Source organism: Poecilia reticulata, chromosome 15, assembly GCF_904066995.2.
Source record: "Poecilia reticulata chromosome 15, P_reticulata-male-v2, whole genome shotgun sequence".
Lineage (NCBI taxonomy): Eukaryota > Metazoa > Chordata > Actinopteri > Cyprinodontiformes > Poeciliidae > Poecilia > Poecilia reticulata.
The window spans coordinates 26,984,746-27,006,258 of NC_088844.1; the positions used below are offsets into that span (position 1 = coordinate 26,984,746).

Genomic DNA, 21,513 nt, shown 5'->3' on the forward strand with positions numbered 1-21,513 from the left:
AGAGTCAAATTGCAATCAACTCTTTAGTTGCTGATTCATTCAGTTGTCTGTCCGACCCAAGAACCAGCATTTGGCACCAGGACATCAAATACATTTAAAATATTAATGCTTGTGTCTTTAGTAGAAGTACAAATAAAACTAAATGTGTATTATACCATCCACTCCAGCAACTAAATTAATTATCTTATTTGTCATTTCATTGATTTAAAAAAATAAAATAATTACATTTAGAAAATGAGTGGAAATTAAATGTTTTAAAGAGTCTTTGAACTGTTACATTTCTGAATGAAATCTGCCCAAAACCAAATTTCACTGATTGAGACTAACAGTCTGGTTTTACAGTGCAGGCTAAAGTGGAAGCCTGCGGCAAGTGAGTGTTGCAATCTGAACGAGTGACACATGTTTCAGTCATTTTAATGGCGACAGCTTAATCCCTTCATGTTAGTTTTTTCTAGTGCACAAAGTGTAAAATGCCTGGTCAAAGTGGGAGCTTGTGGAAAGTAAACGTCCAAATTTGTAACCTTTCAAGAACAGCTGCCTCAGTGAGAGGATAATTATATTCAGTGAGACAGAGTCTGTAAATCCTGTCCTCTGGAACTCCAGCCGGACAGACGCGGCGGCGCCTGTCTTCACACGGTCACAGGATATGTAAAGACTTCAATAACGAGCCATTATCCCCCAATCATCGGGATCGATCGGGCGTTAACAAGGGGCTCTACATATGCAAATTGAAGCGAGTGGCTATAAAACTTTGGCTGCAGGCCACAACACGCTCCCTTGTGACATTTGGTGGATTTGCAGGCCACTGAGCAGCAGCATCGTAGATATGGTGAAGTACTTTTCCGTTGACTGGTTGGCGCAGAGCCACAGCGGCGGCGCGGCGACGCAGGGTCAAAGAGCTTCCACTGCGCACAGACCTCATGTCCTCTGCATGGTGCAGCCTAGCGCACCAATGTTTGGCAAAGGTTACCTGCAGCCAAAATCCAAGCAGTCAAAGGCCACTAAGCAGGGAGGGTCAGATGAGGTCAGAGAACCGCAGAGGTCCCGCGTTGGCTCGCTGTTACATCCAGCAGACTTTTCCTCGCCAAGTAAGCTTCTGAATCAATTAATATTTTTTTATGTTTTTTGGCAAAGGTTCCAGATTTGTAACTGTTTTTATTCTGTTTTGTGTTTCTGAAGTGAGCGGGTATTCCTCCGGGTACGAAAGCGAAGCGGAATCCTCCTCGATTCCGTCCGTAGATGAAGGGAATGAGGCGGAAAAAGACGGGCCGCTGCGCCGCGTGCGCACAAAGTTCACTCCGGAGCAGATCAGCAGGCTGGAGAAGATCTTCAGCAAACACAAATACCTGGACGCAGGGGAGAGGGTGAAGACGGCACAGAAGCTGGACCTCACAGAAACTCAGGTAAAATGCAGGGCCGCGTAGAGGCCACTAAAGGGCCAGGTGCTCAAAAAAAAGGGCACCTCTGACCGCATTCTGGGACAGAATATGAATAAAGCCACTCAGCTTTCAGAGTTTAATAAACAATGATAAATTACAAAATTGTGATATATACAATCAAAGCTAAGGAAAATCTCTATATAGAGCATAACACTATGCATATGTAAGATATTTTATTAGTAATTTATTTCTGCGGGTCTATTTTGTTATAGAAAACTATGACAATATTCAAACACGCAATTTAGCAAAATATGTAAATCATAGCTGGACCACCAGACATATTTTGTCTTTACAGAATTACACTATTAAAAATATAAACAAGGGCAAAATACTATACCTTTAAGTTTATTGTATTCTATAAAAAGAGCTGCCTGTTTGCTGCAGTTGCAGTGGACATGAAGACGGTCCATTCAGCGAAGCAGAGCTGCATCAAACTTTAATATGGAACTGCAGAAAAAAGGAAAAAAAAAATTTTGAATTGTTAATGCATGTCACCTTGAGAAAAGCCTACTGAGTTTTGCTTAAAAAACTTTTTTTTTAAAATTAAAATCACACATTTTTATCTCATGAAGTGAAAAACTTATTTGCAAAACAAACTTATTTGCGCATGTCAGAAATCTTCTTACTATTCTAAGTTTTTGTTTGTTTGTGACTCAAAGTTTTGCTTGTGATTCTCACATGACGTTGTGGGCGGGGCCACAAATCGCGACAAAATATTTATGATGTGTGCAAATAAAAGTTTATGTTTGGCAAATAACATTTTAAGTTCACAAGACAAAAATTAGTTATTTAATTTAAAAAAAAAGTTTTTCAAAGAAAACTTTTTGTTTAAAAAATAAAGAAATCATTACAATTCCAAAAGTTTAGTTTACAATTTTATTTTACTTAACTGAGGTTAGTTTTTTTTTTTTCATTGAATAATTGGGAAAATGTTTTTACTTCATACTCTGCGAACCAGACGCAGAGGCCTGTCAGTGTCTGTTGTATTTCATTACCTCTCTGCTTAAACCGCGACTCCGATACAATGTTCAACATTTTCCGTAATCTGACAAGTAGCAAGTCTACTCCACTTTATTCACCAAAAATGTTTGTTTTTTTAATCCACCAAAAACTTTTCTGTAATCTGGAACGTTCGCTACGTTGAGCTCCAGTTAGCCGCCATATCTTACTGTGCGAGAGGCAATTGCATCATACGTCACGGACAAAAGGTCAAAGGTAACAAGGTGACCCGAGGGCTTATTATGTTGTACAAAAAAACAACAACAAATATTTTAATACATATTATTATGTGTCAGAAGAGGGCTTAGAAAATAATAATACCAAAAAAATAAATAAATAAAAATTTGACCAAAAGGGCACTTGGGGGCAAAGAGCAAAAGGGGCAGGTGCTCAAGCCCCCTTGCTCCCCCCCGTCTGCACGTGCCTGGTAAAATGCAAACACAGCGTGTATAATAGGATAATTAATGAGGAAGGTGGATTAGTTTCCCCAGTAAAGCGCCCTGGATGATAAATTCAAACCTTTGCTTCTCCTGCAGGTCAGGACTTGGTTCCAGAACAGGCGGATGAAGCTGAAACGGGAAGTCCAGGACTACCTCGCCCCCCAGGTCCCGTCGGTGTCCTTCCGCCCTCTGCACCCGGTTCAGTACCACCCCGTGGCCGCGCACCAGGCCCACTACACCCCGTCCGGCCGCGGCCTTTACCCGCTGCCCCTCCCGCAGATGGTCCTGACGCAGCCGCTGAGTCCTCACCCCACGCCTCCGCTCATGATGCGGCATCCACATTTCTACTGAGCAAACTCCCACAAGAGACTCTTCATTTCGACACAGACACTTATGATTCCAGAATGTGTAATCCGATTTGTGAGAATTTTGTACAAATTTTTTTTATAATTACAAAGATATCTATTTATAATTATTGGATAAAGTTATTTCTTTTTTATTGAAGCAGTGATTATGGTGTTTACTTTTGCGTTTTATCACAGCAGCTTCATCTGACAGATAAAGTTGATGATATAATCTTTATTGCAGTATCAGCTTCACATGGATGGATCGTCCTGTTTTTCATCTTAAAGGGAAGGTGAAGAAACCGCTGATAAAGACGACTAAAGGTTCTCACTGTATGGATCTCTTGATTCAGTCCCAGTTCCAAAATGTCAACAATAAATGAAACCAGAGTGGATTACTCAATGTAAACAGGATCAATTAGGTTTTATTACCTTGTCAACAAAAAGTGAGAATGGGGACAAACACCAGGCTTGTTTGTCCCCATTCCTGCACTTCAAAGAGCTGCTAACTGGGAGATCATGCTTGACAATTAGGCCTAATTAAGCCGCTCATTGATGAGTTTACATTTACCACAGGAGTCCCCAGACCTGGCTCCAGAGAGTCTGGCATGTTGTTTGACCAGAGGATGTGACCTGAGGAGATCTATACAGAGTCTGCAACCTTCAATAAAACAGCCGATTAGCTGCTGAGATTCTCGGACAGAAAAACAAACTTGACATCACAAACCAGTGAGAAATTATCAGTCATGGGGTCAAACATTTAGTTTACCTGATTAGATAATACAAGTGACAGGTTTTATTATAAGTTTCCTGGCTGTGCCAAACAGTTACTTCCTGTTTTCACATTTTTCATCTTACAGCCACTAACTTTATTACTTTTTCTGGGGGATTTTATTGAATAGACCAATAAAAAGTAGATGTTCTTTGAAGGCGTCAGAGGTTTATTAGAAAACATTTCTGAGCAAACAAAAGAGGTCAGGGATAAAGCGTGAAGCTTGGTTAGGTTATAAAATAGCTTTGAAAATTTCACGGGGGTCACCGTTTGATCCGTCAGCTGAAAACAAAAAGAATATGACCCCAAACAGGTTTAACGAGACGCAGCCAATCACCGAAACCGACAGGAAAACTCAGAAGAAAACCTGATATGGTTCTGAATAAGACCCGAGTTTCTGGTTGACCTGAACTTAGTCAAGGCTCAGAGCAAAACACATTCATGTGTTACAATGGTCTAGTCAAAGTACAGACTTACATTTGATTGAGAATCAGGGACAAAACTTCAGAATTTACATGCATATATAAGCTCTCAGCTGAATTTTAACCAAATTAACTGAACTTTTGTAAAGTTCCCTTTCGCTCCACCTCCTGCTTTTGCACTACTCTGTGTTGGTCTGTTACGTTTCGTATCTCAGTATGTTTGTAAAGTGACCAAAACATGCAAAAGTGCAAAGGGTGTGTATACTTTTGCATAGCAGTGTACCCTGGGCGGAGTGATGGGGATTAGCTCCCCTGAGGCAAACCTCTTGTTCTTAGAGCTAAACAAAGACCAGAAGGAACTTTATTCTCACTTTCCATCATTGTTTTCTGACCCTCCTCATCACAACATAACAAAGGTTTCACCTCCAGGTTGGCTGACGGACACACAGCTGGGCGCTTTCATTTGCTACAGCATGGAAGTCTCTAATTCTAGAGAACATTTTCAGCTCAGTCCAACCGGGTGATAACACAAAAGCCGGTTTTGCGGGAGAGAAAAAAAAAAAAAAACGTGGTTTCTTGCGAATTTGTAGGATTCTAAAGCTAACTGACCGACAGGTAGCTTTCAATCCATCTATGCAGACAGTATTCAGTCTGAGATCCCACCCAACTGATACTCAGACTCACTGGCGTCGAGAAGGTGAGAAAAACTCCAGCCAGTTTCCATCGCTCTGCTCGGGCCTCTTTGCATATGTAAACAGAGAAGCGTGGCGCTGCCGCTCACATTCAGACAAATGCTTCAGAGCATCAAGGTGGATTCCTGCGCTTTCCAGAATATTCTGAGATAACTGCACACAGGGCGCTGCTGGGTGAGCCAGTGCTCCCTGACCTCGGGCTGACAGTCAGTTAGCTGATAAACGTTGTCTCTAGTGGCTGGATCAATCAGAGCTTTTGTGTGCGGATTGATTTGGAGTAAATGAATTAGTTCTGCTTTCTCTGACAACAGTGGCTGCGCCTCTGGTTGGCCCGGTAGAGAGAGAGATGAGGGGACACGAGAACCAGACTCAACTCTGCAGAAACACCGGCAGGAAGCACGAAGCCTGGTTGTAAGTTCACTTTTCTTAAACCTTTTTATCTCACAAAGTTTGAGTTTGGGACTTTAAGTTTCTTCCTAACCCGGCTCTTCAGTTCTCTGGTGTCTGTATCTTGCATTTTTAAACACGCTTCCACATTCAGATGATGAAACTGAAACGGAAGCTCGCCGGGATGATCTTTGTTCCCGCTTCAGCACCCTGCTGAGCGGACAGCTCCCGGAGAACCGCGTCGTGCTCCCGCGTCTCCCGCCTGTCTCGCACCCAACCCGCCCTCTCACTCTTTACATTAATAACTCTCTGGTTAATAACATGGGCACCAACGTTTTTATATGAAATGAACATAAATCAGGGTGAAATGGCAACGCGTTAATAAAATCTGAACTGGCAAACAGTCGCCACCTTGACAGACCTGAAAGCCTCCAAATGCTGCAGGCGAATTTCTCCAGCTCTGCTCTCCTTCCACTGCGTGGCAATTTGCATCTTGAATGTGAGATCAAAGGCTAAAATAACAGCGAGATCAGTGAGTTTCTATTGTGTGACCACTGAAGACTTCGCACTTCCCTGGAAGCCACAGAGGGATGGCGCCCTCCAGTCTGCCGGAGGCGCATATCGCCTCTCTGACCTGAGCTAAATAAGTGAGGGGTGCGGTCACTCTGCCAAACTTCTGTCCCTGTTTTCTCAGCTTCAGAAAAGCAAAAAGCTGCTTCTGATCATGTAAGTAATCAGATTACATCTGATTACGTGTCCACCAGCACCAACCTTCTGACATTTCTTAATTCCTTGTTTTTTGTTTTTGTTTTTTGACGGGAGATGAGACATTCAAAAATATATTACATGTATAGCTCATAGCTCATGTAACAAAATACATGAGCTTACATGTCTTTTGAAACTTGTGTAATTTTCTTTTTAATGTTCAACAATACTTAAGTCAGTGAGCAAAGGTTTTATTTGTAAAGCATCTAAATGTAACACTTAAATGCTTTACAGAGTTTAAAACAGATGGGCTGATGTGGAAAAAGAAAAAAAATTAAACCTCTAACACTAAAACTAACAATGATTTAATCAATCAACAGTTAATTATTGCTCAAAAAAACTAATAAATAGGAGAGTCAATCAATTAAAAATGAAGAGGAACTGAGGATTAGATAGCCCCACCCCCAACTACTAAACTTTGGATAGAAATAAAATAAACAACACATAATTAGATTCAAGTTGTTAACTAAATGCAATCAAATAAACATGATTTAATCATCAAAAAGATCTTAACCACTTCAATATTTTAAACTAAAAGGTAAACTGCAAAGTTTCATTTATAGTTTTCATTTATAAATATCCAAACTCTTCTTCAAAACGTTTTACTGAGAAATATTTACCAGATTCTTCAATATTTGTAGCTTTTCTTTCCATAACTTATATTTCAGATATCTATAAGTTTGTTTTGTATCCCAAAAAATGATTTCTTTCAGTTTCACTCTATGATTGTCTTCAAATGATGACTGAGGATGCATGATGCCCTACTTTATTATTCTTTTTGTTAAAATCTAATTAATACTCAGATTACTAATTTGTTTTCTTTTCTTATCAAGCCCCCATGACCCCATGACCTTTCAGCCGTGCTTCATGACTATTTTAATGAGCTCTTTCTTGTTTTTATGCTTTTTGTCGACTCACTGAACCAGATGAGCTTCTATCCTCTCGGCCCTCACAGTGTTAGTCACAGCGGAGTCTTACTGAAGACCTGAGGGCAGCTTGGATGAGTTTAGTATTATTATTATTAATTTACACAAACAAAAGATGAATCTTATTAGTCTTGGTTTTAGCTGACATTCATTTATTTCTAATTTTTGTCATTGCCTATTTTAATTACAACCTCAGCGTCTGTTTGTGTTGAATTTACCTTTATTTCAAATTTTATCACAAATATATACACTGCTCAAAAAAATAAAGGGAACACTTAAACAACACAATATAACTCTAAGTAAATCAAACTTCTGTGAAATCAAACTGGTTATATTGTGTTGTTTAAGAGTTCCCTTTATTTTTTTGAGCAGTATATATTATTTCATGTTTCAGCTAAGTTTACTAAAATTACACAACTCTGTTTTCTTTTTAATCCTCTTATATTTTTTGTATGTGTTATTTATTTTCTATGTTTAGTCAGTTAATGTTTTGTGAGGTGTTTTTCTCCTTTTAAATCACTTTGAACCCCCCTTATAAAAACTATTTTCTAAATTAATTTTAACAATTGTATTGATTTATTGTCAATTTTTTTCTTACTGCCAATTATTGCTGTCATTTCAACATCAGCAAACCATTTTCCACAACATTTGACTGTCCACTAAACCTCTATTGGGATCTAAATACTTAGTATTTTTATTTAAAAATAACAATGAATATAAAAATACTGTCTAATGGGGTTAAAACTGCTGTTTTTTATTGGTTTAAAGCAGCAATACTGAGGACATTTTCTGAGCATCATTGCTCTTCAGAGTTGCCCAAAACATTACCTAGTGAACCACCACCAATACTGAAAAATAAACACTGAGATATAAGATAACAAAAATATCAGTGAGGACTTTCAGAGAAGCAGGTTCTTTATTTAAGACAATAATAAAGCAACAATGACAGAGACAAACAGAAGACAAGATGAATGCAGAACAATCACCTCCTCATCCATAAGTGATCAAAAGCAAACAGAGCCATAAGAAAAGCTTGTTCCTAGAAAAGAAAAGCAGTTATTGGAGTCAACAGATTGCAGACATGCATTAAATTTGCCTGTTTTCTGCTGCTGTTGAACCGTTTTCCTCCACAACTTCACGTCAGGCTGGAAGGCTTTCATGAAAGTGGCTGCAGGAGTGAATGCTGCTGGTTGAGCTGAGTCGGGTGGAATACCTCTGCAGCCCCATTTTCCCATGCCTTATGCCTCTTTAAAGTTATGTCTCAAAGAAGTATATGCATAGGAAAAAGGAACAGCGAGTGGAACAATCCCTGCCGCAACATGCCGAAACCTGCAAACTGGCATAGAGAAACACGAATGAGTTGAAAGAGCAAAACGATTAAAAATCCACTCTCTGGTTGACATCGCTACAGAATGCTTCTAGAATATAACAATCCAGCTTTGAAATAAAACCGTGCTGCAAAAGTTTCCCAAGTTTTCAACACGCAATTTTCATGAAAATGATTAGTGGGAGGTGTGCAGAGAACTTACCCCCTGAGCATCCAGACGAGTCTCCTCTGGGAAGGCACCTCCTGTTGCCCATTTATGCCTCACAAAGACCTTGAAGATGTTTAGCAGTCGTCTGTGCTCACTCAGCAGTCCTCCTCTCCTCTGCCTCCAGCCATGGGAGCACACCTGGAGAACAGCAAACACTCGCCTTGTTACACTTTTACCTTCAGCTCAAATTCCTCAGAAAACGTCTCATTATTCTCCCAGTTTAACAATGAAGCTGTTACAGTTATTATCTCCTATCTGACACACAAGCTGCGGACGTCAGAGGCAGCCGAGAAGAGAAACATTGAGCACAACTTGTTCCTGCATTGGAAAAGTTTCTTATCTGTTCAGCTCTTTTTTTTTTTTTCCCTTCTCTCCCTTTCGTTCCTCCACTCACACATGCCTTGTAGCCCTCAAGGTCTCTAGACAAGGACTCTCAGAAGTGAGACACTGACACAGGCACGCACAGTCTCTCATACTGCGTGGGGTGCAGCGGGAGTGTTTTGGCAAGTCAAGGCCAGTGCAGCCGTCTGAAGATGGAGCTCTGCTCTGCTCTGTTCCTCCACTCATAGCAGGGCATCGTATATCACAAGGTTTGGTCAGGGATAATCTATCTTCAACTTGAGCTGAGGTCATGTCACATCGCAATCTACAGAGCTGATTCACAAAGATTCAGCTCAGAGCGGAAGACTTCCTAATGTGATTGTAGCAGACTACTGTTTATTCTGCACTAGCAAAAAGGGAGAGAAGTTAACCATTTAGCTAACACTCAACCAAAATACACTCAATAAAAAGTGCAAAACTTTGCTGAATCCGTTCTTCAGTTTAAGCACATAGTGTCCTAATTCGCATCAAAATAGTTTAAATATCTGAGATGGATTGTAGAAATAGACGACATAGAACAAAATGTAAAAATACAATACATATATACAGTGCTTTGCCAAAGTAGTAATTTTTTACACATTTCATCCACATCTAAGCTAAAATCTTGAACAGAATCTGCTGCATTTCTCTGCGCAGGTCCCTGTTGATGAGATCTTGATCTCAATGGGGTTTTACTTGGTTAAATGAAGGAAATAATTAATAAAATAGTAAAAAGCTGCCCCCCTGTTCCAGATGAAAGTCTTATGCGTGTGTGTCTCTGTCAGCGTTAAACATCAACAGATTAAAGTTCTGGTCCGTTCTTCTTTACAAAATAGCTCAGCTTCAGCCACATTTGATGGGGAGCATTTGTGAACGTCAGTTTTAAAAGTTATGTTTTGAACTTTAACTAGGCCATTTTAACATCATTTTATGTCGTTTTGATCTAAACCAGTGTTTCTCAACTTTTTTCGGCCCAGCGCCCCCCTAGCCTTTATCCAGGTCCCTCACCGCCCCCCACCAAAGAATTTGTAGACTACTTGCACTGACAATTATTTTATTATTAATCATTATTGTAGATATTATGAATCGGCGCACCGATTATGTTTTCCCGTACATTTCAGTGCGCCTTACGCTCCTTCACCTCGCGCACATAACGGGGTAAATGTAGCAAGTTTTGCCCTAAACGTATCGGCGTCAGGAGGAGGGGGGCTGGGGGGGAGGCGAGGTATGTTTCTACGCTCCTTGGGGTGGGGGTGGGGCACCGATTTATGTTTTCGCATCCACCTGAATAATGTGTAGTTGCGCCCCTGCCCATGGAACTTCAACAATATTATTTGACCTTTTATCTGGAAATAGTGTCTGTTTATTCTTGCCATACAGTCCTCTGTATTAATTATTGCTCAAAAGGTCTTGCCATACCAGTTTATTCCTCTGTATTTACTTTAGTTTCTTAGTTCATTCTTGCATTTTGTTCTTCATTCATTTCCATTTAGTTTCATTTGATTAATATTATTCTCTGTCGGTTTATTGCTATGTCCACTTTAGTTTCTTTCCTGTTGCTACATTTATATGATCGTCTATTGACCATCAGTAATTTTCATTCATCACCTGCTGCGCCGCCTAATCGTCATGTGTTTCACATCATGTGTTGATTTTTTCACTGTTCAGCGTCGATTCTTTGTTTTTATGCCATAATTCACATCTATAGATGTTCTCGTGTTTCAGAGTTTTGCGCAGTGCGCGGCGGGTTTTTTTTCTTTTTTCTTTTAACTCCCTAATGTGCAGGGCGGTCGGGAAACATCGATGGAGAAAAGGCAGACTGACATAAACCTTTTAAAACAACGGAAACTATTTCGGTATTCTGATTATTGAAATGTAAAAGTGCTGTGTTGTTCTATCACCCCCGTTTACCGGACCACTTACAGCACCGTGTTAACGCTATAACACGAACGCTCTCTATCGAGGTATCACCCAGGGAGGGATTTCTTTATTTAAATGGGTTCATTTTTCAGAGGGATACAAAGTGAGGGCATTGTGATTTTAGTAATCACATGTTTATAAGAGCGATTTTCTGTTGTCCTTTCATGGAAGCGGGCAGCTTTCAAACGGAAATAAAAAAAACGTTTTAATATAAATTGCTGCTTTGACATGATCACAGAACTGCCTAAACATATGTAGCCTACATAAATATCAGACAAAGTGAATCACAGCAGAGTCATCAGCCGGTGTAACGCTGAACTGATGCGGAGCGGAGCTACAAACACTGAATAGAAGAAGAGCTGCCATCGATATAGTTTCAGCCAAGCATGATTTAATGTTACACAATACAGTTTTACCAAGTTGCTCAAAGTCTAAACTGGTATTGTTGTGGATTTAAGGTGTAAAGTTTACCTTCGACCAAACGCCCCCCAAAGGCATCCCAGCGCCCCCCTTTTGTAGAAATGTCCGCCAGCGCCCCCTGCCGTCCTCTGAACGCCCCCTGGGGGGCGGTACCGCCCACGTTGAGAACCGCTAGTCTAAACGATTCCATTATTGCACTGGCTGCATATTTACAACCTCTGCCTCAGCGTGTAGCTTTGGGATGACCGAGCATTTTGCATTTCAACTCGGCATCGATCATGTTTGGAATACAAAGCTTAAACCAGTGGTTCTTAACCTGGGTTCGATCGAACCCCAGGGGTTCGGTGAGTCGGTCTCAGGGGTTCGGAGGAGCCTCTGCCGTGGAGGTAAAGACACACTGTGTAAAGTCGTGATGACGCCCCGCTTTGCCATCACTTGCTGCAGAGGATCACGTTACATTGCTTAGCCAATCAGAGGATCACGTTACATTGCTTAGCCAATCAGAGGATCACGTTACATTGCTTAGCCAATCAGAGGATCACGTTACATTGCTTAGCCAATCAGAGGATCACGTTACATTGCTTAGCCAATCAGAGGATCACGTTACATTGCTTAGCCAATCAGAGGATCACGTTACATTGCTTAGCCAATCAGAGGATCACGTTACATTGCTTAGCCAATTAGAGGATCACGTTACATTGCTTAGCCAATCAGAGGATCACGTTACATTGCTTAGCCAATCAGAGGATCACGTTACATTGCTTAGCCAATCAGAGGATCACGTTACATTGCTTAGCCAATCAGAGGATCACGTTACATTGCTTAGCCAATTAGAGGATCACGTTACATTGCTTAGCCAATCAGAGGATCACGTTACATTGCTTAGCCAATCAGAGCTGCGGAGGAGCCCTGATTGAAGGAGCTCCACTCAGCATGGATTTGAACTTGTGTCTTTAATTACTTCAGCAAAGCTCACAGTTTTTACCAAATTCTGTAGCTTTCGGTGTTCTTCTAAATCTGCTCCTTAGTCGCATCTTTTCGTAGTTGCTACTGCCTCTAGTGGCGTGGGGGTGGTAACACAACTAATATAATTTACTAAATCAGAATACAGCAAAGTCTTTATTATTTTTATTATTAATTTTTCATTTTCTTAAGACTGTAGAGCTAATTAATTGATCTAAACAAGACCTTAAAGTGGTTCCAGTTTCTCTCGATGGCCAACCTGTTGAAACTGCGGCAGATTTTAAATACCTTGGGTCGTTCCTGGACAGTCAGCTCAACTTTGCTGAAAACACTGACTATATTTTGAAGAACTGTTCTCAGAGACTCTACCTTTTAAGAAGACTTAGTGATCATGGAGTGACCCAACTAGACTCTAGTTGGGTCATCCCTATGTCTTGAATTTGGGGGGAAAAAAATTAATATTTTATTTATCACTACAGAAGGGTTCAGTGAATGCGCATATGAAACTGGTGGGTTCGGTACCTCAAAAAAGGTTCAGAACCACTGGCTTAAACACAACTTCTATAGGCCACCCCATGGGGGCAGTAGTCGCAAACTTGGCAGCTGACCGAGGAGTAACGTGGTCTGTATAATGCTGTATCCATTCAAACACAAAACTATATTTGGTCATGGTCTGATGAGCATATTTGTGTGGCATGCATGCAGTATGCATCCCCTGCTGCTTTGGAGAAATATGTTTCAAACAGGAGGTAAAGGATTATACTTCAGTTCCCTTCTGCAGAATAAACATCTAAAAAAGTAACAAGTGCAGCAGTCCTCCCCTCAACCGCCAACAATCGACTCCTTTTTGCAGATGGTCTCAGGAGGGCCCAGCTTTTAATTGGAGCCTCTTCAACACGCAGCTCTTAAAATCCACTCTTGTTTTGCTGCAGAGTGTTTCGTTTGAGCGGCGGCAAATTTGCAGAGTTAAGCAGAAATGTCTCGCTGAACACGGAAATAATAATAACAAAAAAAGAGAGGCAACAATAGTTGCTTGTTCGTTTGAACACACCTGCCACGGAGCCAGTTCTTCACTCAGCACATTTCAGTTAGGGGAAAGCAGTCTGACAGGACAAGGGAACAACACGGCGAATCACAACACAGGAAGCAAACTGTAGATCCTCTTAAGGCTTCAATTGGCAATTTGGAAGATCTGTCATGTTCATTAACTGCAAGAAGGGGTTAGGTGTTATCTGCAAACACTGTCTGACTCAAACATGCCCGTTGCTTGTGGGAATGGAAACAAATTACTTGTAGGATAAATAAAAATGCATTACGCTGCGACTGAATTTCTCCTGTTAAAAAGGAAGTTCTGTTTGTTTCTGTTTACTGGGATTGTTATAGTGAGATGCTGCTTAAAAAGGCCTTCAAAGAGGCTGTTTACCATGAGTGCAAGTTTAACAGAGCAGAGAGGCAATTTCTTTATTTATGCTGAACAATGACAACCCTTAGGGTAGACATGAAAGATAAAAAGTAAAACAAGGATTGAGCAATTCAGCTTTTGTTTGCAGGTAGTTAAAAAGCCGTACACACAAAGTGGCACAACTGGTAAACATGAGGAAAAGCCCTTAAATTAAATTCCTCCTTTATTGCATTGTGATCCCATGCTGAAGAATTAAGAAAGATTAAGTCTGTGATGTGAGTATATTTATTTTGTGGGGAGAAAAACATCCCATATAATAATAAATAACATGGAAAAAAAATCACAAACCTTTTGTACAGCATGAAAGTTTCACAAAGTTGGAGTTTAAAAAGAGGTTTTTGACTTTTCCTCTACAGGAAGTTTCATCAGATCAAAGCTCTTCAAGCTTTAGGTCCCTAAAAGTCATTTTTGCCCTCAGTTCAGATAAATAAAACTTGTTTAGAGCTGCAAATGTTACATAACCTTTTGAAAAGAGACAACTTGTGATTTTTGATTAACACCTTCTATTGGAAGCTTAAAGTCGACTATTTTTATTTCTCTTTTTAGGCTTTAAGGCTGCAGTTTGTAACTTTTGCAAAAATATTTTTTTCACAGATTATATGACTTATTAAACTGTCACAACATAATAATGTTAGTATATATATATATACTAACATACTAATAAAAAAAAAAATATATATATATATATATATAAAAAAAAAAAAAAAAATTCCCTTCTCACCCTCCGCGGGTGGTCTGTTTCATCCTCTGAGCTCGGGTCCTCTACCAGAGGCCTGGGAGCTTGAGGGTTCTGCGCAGTATCTTGGCTGTGCCTAGAACTGCACATTTCTGGACTGAGATGTCTGATGTTGTTCCTGGGATCTGTTTGAGCCACTGCTCCAGTTTGGGGGTGACTGCCCCGAGGGCCCCGATGACCACAGGCACCACTGTGGTCTTCACCTTCCAGGTCTTTTCCAGTTCCTCCCTGAGGCCCTGGTACTTCTCCAATTTCTCATGCTCCTTTTTCCTGATGTTGTAATCACTTGGTATTGCTACATCCACCACAACGGCTTTCCTCTGTTCTTTGTCCACCACCACAATGTCCGGTTGGTTCGCCATTACCATCTTGTCTGTCTGGATCTGGAAGTCCCACAGGATCTTAGCTCGGTCATTCTCCACCACTTTTGGGGGTGTTCCCCACTTTGATCTCGGGGCTTCCAGTCCATATTCTGCACAGATGTTCCTGTACACTATGCCTGCCACTTGGTTATGTCGTTCCATGTACGATTTCCCTGCCAGCATCTTGCACCCTGCTATTATGTGCTGGACTGTCTCAGGGGCCTCCTTGCACAACCTACACCTTGGGTCTTCTCTGGTGTGGTAGATCTGAGCCTCTATTGCTCTGGTGTTTAGGGCCTGTTCCTGGGCGGCCAGGATGAGAGCCTCTGTGCTGTCCTTGAGTCCAGCTTTCTCCAGCCATTGGTAGGTTTTCCTGACATCAGCCACTTCAGTTATTTGTATATATATATATATATATATATATATATATATATATATATATATATATAAATACCTTTTTTTAATGAAAACTACATGATCCAGTTTTAAAGTGAAGTAAAACAAAACTTTTCTGGAAAGTTTCTTGAGATGAAATGTTGTGAACTGGTGTTATATTAATAAACTGAGCGGAATGTAAAGGAAGAACTTTGATTTGGAAAGATTTTTTGTCATCTTTCACATCTTAGAAAGCAAAATACTTGATTTGTTCTTCTTTTCACTGACCAGGACTGCAGTAGCTGTGGCAGTGATTCATATTTCTCAGTCTGCTCACTTGAAAACAAATGGTGTCAGCAGCACTGTGCTGTTTCATTAGTGTTAAAGGAGTTTTGATTTTACTAAAGTGACTCAGCTGTTAGAAATCTCAGAGGTTTTTCTTGGAAAATGGAACAATCACTTCCGCCTGAATCACAAACTTTTCGAATTCAAACTTAAATGAGCTGCATATCCATGAACTGTGCACAGTCACAGTGTGATCAGAGGTGTTGTAAATGCTTGCAAGCTTATTGGAGTCTATTGTGACAAAAAACACAAGCAATTTTATTTAAAGCTAAAAAGATGTGACGCGCATTTCTAGATACTCTTAATTAACAAGTTTCTTTTTAGTAGATTGAGTCCATCTGTGTGAAATCTAATCAAAACACTGACCTGAATGAGAGGCCAAAGAATACAGCATTCTGCTCAAGAGAAGTTTAAAACAGGGCTGGGTTTTAAACAGCACCCTGGGCTTTGGACGCATCACTGTGCATTCTGTCACAGGAAAACTAAGGTGTCCACCTAAACGTCAACATGACCCAGAAGAGCATCAGTGATGTGAGATGCATTTGTGAGATCACAAAATGTGGAAAAGTTCAAGGGGTGTGAATATTTTTGCAAGGAACTGTAAACTTTATAAACATTAGGCATCATGGACACAGTGGAGAAAATATTGATCATAAAGAAAATGTATGAAAACATTGAAATACTTGTTAGTATTATCGGACGGGGGAAATCTATGCAACATTCAGATCTACTGTTAATCTTTGTCTTTTCTCTCACTCTTTAATAGATTTATGAAAACTGCAAATAAAGACATTGCAGTTCTCAATCATATTTTTGGTGGCACACTGACTTAAATATCACATTTATCGGAAAGCAAAACATTCCGTTTTCAAAACACTTCACAAAACTTTTTTGTCAGAAAACAAAAACTTAACCTTAATGAACAGGAGAGACTTGATGCAAATGTTGTCCTTTCACTATTTAAATGACTACAAAAAATCAAAAGGATGTTCGCTCTTTTTCAGCTTTTAAGCGTAAACCACAGAAACAGATATCTAAATTCCAAAGCGATTGTTGCCTTGGAGAGAAACTGCACCGACTACAGTGTAACAATGGCAGCAGGACTCAGTCCTCAATAACAATGTAAACTATTCTGGTCCAAGGGCATGCAGATACAGAATGCCTTCAATAGCTTAAGCTGCTTTTTTCCCAGCATTCCTCAGTCATGAACATTTCATTTCATTGCTGCAGGCCGTCATCTGCAGCATTTCTCTCTATTCACTTGCTTCTATAAACACTAGGTGAATTTTAACATCGCCTCCATCCCTTTGCCTTGTTGTGATGCTGCAGACGCAGTCAAACAGATGGAGACGGCGGTGGCAGAGGGGGTTTGTGTCCCTGAGCCCACTGTAGTAGGGGGCCAATCTGCATCAGGCAGAGGGACTGACAGAATAAGGCCATGAGAAGAGGGGTGGAAGGGTGGAGGGGTGGAGGGGTGGAAGGGTGGAGGGGTGGAGGGGTGGGAGGAGATGCCACTAGGCTCTGTGCAGAACTGGACACCATGATGCCACCTGCTGCCAAACACAACTGTGATGAGCGAAGCTGCTCATTGGTTAAAAGTCCTGCTGGGTTTTCATTAAAATGTGTCTGGTTTTGGGGAGAGCAATGCAAGGACAGAGGGGAAGAAGTTAAACATGAAAAATGTTTGTTTTGCACATTTTTTGTACTTCCATTCGTGTCTCCACTGTTTCTACAGACAGTCAAAGCATTTCAAAACACTGAGCTGGTTTGCAGCACTAAGTTAATGTTTTTTAGTGTCTGGAAAATAACTCCTTTCAAAAACCTCCGGAATGTAAGGTCACAAATCAGCAGCCACTGACTGTTACCTAGCAACCCCAGTGAAGGCCAGCCCGTCACCTAGCAACCCAAGTGGAGCTCCAGCACTTTTGGTCAGCTGGTTTTACTGCTGCATGCTGTACAATGGCTGCTGGAGATGACAAGTGTTTTGTTGTTGACTTACCATCCAGAAAGCACTCACTGCGTTCTTGTTGGTTGTGCAGGAGGCCCTTCTTCTGCTTTTCAACGAGGTTGTATAATTACACATCTGTGTTAAGCTATTTTCACGTGAGCATGTGAACATTGGGTTGGAGGGTGTGGCCCAGCTGCAGCTCATTTCTACTTACAGTGACAAGAGATCCTAAAACAGCTCATTCTGGCAGGACTGATCAGACAAAAATCTTTTTATTTCAGAATGATTTTGGGCCAAAAAGGTAATGAACATGTTTTTTATCACCCATAGACCTAACCTGTTCAGGGAAGCATGATAGTCGCCTTTTGAGCAGCCAAGACAGAAGATTACTTCTTTTCTTTGAATTTATTTTTACTTGTGCAGGATTCATTACATTTCATGGTGTTGCATTATGCTTATCATTCATATCACGAATGAAAAGCTTTGATTAGCAGTGGTGTTCCACTGATCATGTCACCTTCTAACAAGCAGCAGTGATTTCAGTAAAATGACACAAAATCAATCAGCCAACTGACTCCCCTTCTTCGTCCTTGTGAGTCCCACTCTCAGGGTCTTTCTGCCTTTCTCTTTCCCTCAAGGTGTCTCAATCAGACAACAACCGCGACTGTCTGTTGTTGTCAAAAAGACATTTCAATTTGGCGGCCCTCCCTGGAGTCCAGGCAAATTAGCACTTCAAAGGGCCCAGGTCTCTCCCGGTGGGGTTGGCCCTCCATGCTTTCTCCCCCTCTCCTCCCGCTCCAGCTGCTTAGCAATGCAGATGAGGGCCCGGCCTCCCCGGGAGCCCGCCTGTCCCTCCGTGCTAAACTAAACTCTGTGCAGGAAGGATGAGACGCCGCTTCATTGTTCCTCCGAATAGGTCTGAGGCTTTCATTGGCTGAACGTGTTGGCGGGTTGATGACAGACACCTAAATAATGTCAGAATAAAGATGGAGCTTCAGGTTAAATTTGCATGGAGGCATAACTTTTGTCAGGTTGAGGAAAGAGTCAGCCGTCCTTATTCCTCGTGGTTCACTGTCGCATTAATCTTTCCACAAACCTTTTATCATTTCATTTTTATGGCGCCACCAAGAAAAGAGCAAAGAGAGACGACGGCAACAAATAACTAAGTACATTCAAATCAAAACAAAATGCCACAAAGAATATTTTATTGCTTGTTTTTCGATTTGATTATGCTCAACAATTGCAATCGTTTCCACTCAAAAAGATACAAAAAAAAAGGGATTTTGAAAAAACTGGAGACTCGAGTCCATAACAGCACGTTACCCTCTTTTAAAGACGACATAAATATGAAGTTTCTTAATCTACACTGGACCAAAAATCTACTTTTTGTCTTAGTTTTATAGTTCATTCATATAAATATGCAAACCACTTTGAAAACATTTTGGCTGTAATGCAGAAAAAAAACAGAAATTTTTCTCTTAGAACATTTTTTATAATTTTTTATAAATGTCAACCAATTACTTTTAATCATTTCCTTTCCTCTGTGTCTGTTGCTCAATAATTAATATTTGCTTCTCACAAAAGACACGTCAGTTTAGCTTTGTAAGCCACTAATTTGGAAACAAGCACAGCATGCATCCCTTTGTTCTGTGTTTCTGTAGCTTTAGTTTTAATTTAAGATTGTGAAAATAACAGCGTCCTTCAGCTACAAAGCAAAACTTCTTCCTACTTCTGACAGCAGCCATTAAATGGCATTCAATCAACCAGCAGCTGCAGTCAATCTTTTGACATTTATGCCTCTGCTGCGCTTTGTTCACAGTACTGTTTTTATTGGTCTGCAGTCTACTTGGAGAAATTATAAATAGTTTCAGTTCAAATTGTTTTACTGTATGAAATTATTGTGGAAAAAAATCTTTAGCCCTTCGATTCAATTTATTTAAATAGAATCATTTCACAATAAATGCCGTCTGAAGACACTTGGTGGCACAAAACAAAAAGTTATTTCAATTAAATTACATTCCAGTTGATGAAGTGACCCTCGGTATTTTACTGGTTATATGAATTATTTTGAGAAATGCACTTACTGTTTTGCAAATATTGAAAATGATTAGAGAAATGCACCTAAGAGAATGAGACAAACACAGTGGAAACTGTTTTAGCCAAACCGCTGAAGCTACTCTGCCAGCATGCCTGGGTGGGCCCCATGTGGGGAAAAGGAGGGCAGACCAGAAGGGTCCCATATAGGTTTGTCCGCGGGTTCCACGGACATGTAGGACCCATGTAGCCTACGTGGGTCCTACATGGACCCTAAATAGACAAACCCATGTGGGCCCACCACCATGTAGGGCCCACCACCATGTAGGGCCCACGTAGGGCCCACGTGGGGTGTGGCCCTACATGGGCAAACCCATGTGGGGCCACCATGGAACCTGCGGACAAACCCATATGGGACCCATCTGGTCTGCCCTCCTTTTCCCCACATGGGTCCCACCTAGGCATGCTGGCAGGGTAACATCTGCAGTCTTCCATATCTCCACTCTGAGCTCTACATCCACTCCTGGATTTACTACTTAGCAAACGGCAGCCAATAGTCAAGTAGCATTGCACTTAGTCAGCTTCCCAACTGCATTTTCTTTTGAAAAGATACATTTTCTGCAAGACGTTTGCAGCTACGTTTCACAGAGACGTCAGTGAATTGTTAAATCCGTGAGTGAGCGGGTGTCCACTGTATTATAAATGCTACTGTTCAACGTATATCTTATTAAGTTGGTAACGAGTAGCGTCTCACTTTTTGTCCCAAAGGCCTTTTCTTATCTACCAACCATAGGACTGGATGACTACATTTCTCTAAACCGCTCTTCACTCAAGTGTGTTATTCAGGTAATGTGTCTCTTTTTCAGCAGGACGTAGTTCTTAGTTTGGGCTTTAGAAGGACAGAAATGCAGGCTGGATGCAGATAGGTGGAAATGATGTAAGAAATGTTTTAGAATGATAAAAAACTCCTGAGCTATATTGGAAAAAAAACAGGCTACAAGCAGAAACAAACAACTGAAGACACGAGAAAACGCAAATATAAGGAAGGTTGATTGTTGGATGTGAAGCAGGTGTGTGATTAACTCAAAACAGCAGCAAGAAGCAGAAATATAATGAACTCTAATACCAGGTTAGGGTTTTGACCCTATTGGTGCCTCTACCAAAAAACTAGAAGAGTTGTTATTGAGTCTTTCATCAGGAAAATGACCCAGAAGGTCAAGTCAACACAGAAATGGTTCAACAGACACAATATAGAGTTCCTTAAATCATCATCTTTGTTCTCTGATCTAAAATCTTACGGGAAGCTTTTGGGGTCTAAAATATCAACTCCATGGTTGAAATGTTACAGAAAAAGGCTTCCTGCTGTCTGACTGATAGAAGTTTTATGAAATATTAAAAAGATGCTTGTTTGTTGATAAACAGCTAATTCTCAAAGAGATTTTATCCCCACTGAATGTACTCAATTTGATTTCTGTAAATTATTTCAGTTTGAATTAAATTTACTTCTCCAACAACAGATGAATCTCTCCGAAGTCTTTCCACCTTGTTACCAGAGGTAAAACATAGAGACGAGAGGTAAACCCAGAGTGTTTCAGTTGCACAGGTTTTTATTTTCCTGTTTTTTCTTTCCTGGAACGGTAATCTGGATCATCTGGACTCCTGCGCCTCATTTGTAAATAAGACTCTGAGAGAGAATTTCATCCCCTGAAGCTGAACACAAAGCGCATTAAAACCCAACCTGCTCACACGCTGTAAGTCACCGTGGATAAAGACATAAGCTGAGACTTTACGATGCGAAATAAAATATAAATGGATGGATTAAGTGCCGCACAAAGACATGAAGTGAGGAACAGGCGTCCTTAACGCA

At 40.7% G+C, this 21,513-nt stretch overlaps 1 protein-coding gene and 1 long non-coding RNA gene across 2 annotated transcripts; one reads left to right on the forward strand and one right to left on the reverse strand.

Moving 5' to 3' along the window:
- Nucleotides 1-826: 826 nt before the first annotated feature.
- On the forward strand, nucleotides 827-5,799 carry LOC103477083 (homeobox protein pv.1-like). The gene is made up of 3 exons (XM_081616631.1): nucleotides 827-1,088; nucleotides 1,135-1,403; nucleotides 2,975-5,799. The coding sequence occupies exons 1-3, from the start codon at nucleotides 827-829 to the stop codon at nucleotides 3,227-3,229; spliced, it is 786 nt and encodes a 261-aa protein (XP_081472757.1). The 3' UTR covers nucleotides 3,230-5,799.
- Nucleotides 5,800-8,083: 2,284 nt separating this feature from the next.
- On the reverse strand, nucleotides 8,084-9,492 carry LOC103477084 (uncharacterized). Its single transcript, XR_535574.3, has 2 exons — nucleotides 8,716-9,492; nucleotides 8,084-8,522 (listed from the first exon to the last, which is right to left on the reverse strand). It is a non-coding gene; the product is annotated as an uncharacterized LOC103477084 (long non-coding RNA).
- Between the last annotated feature and the right edge of the window lie 12,021 nt (nucleotides 9,493-21,513).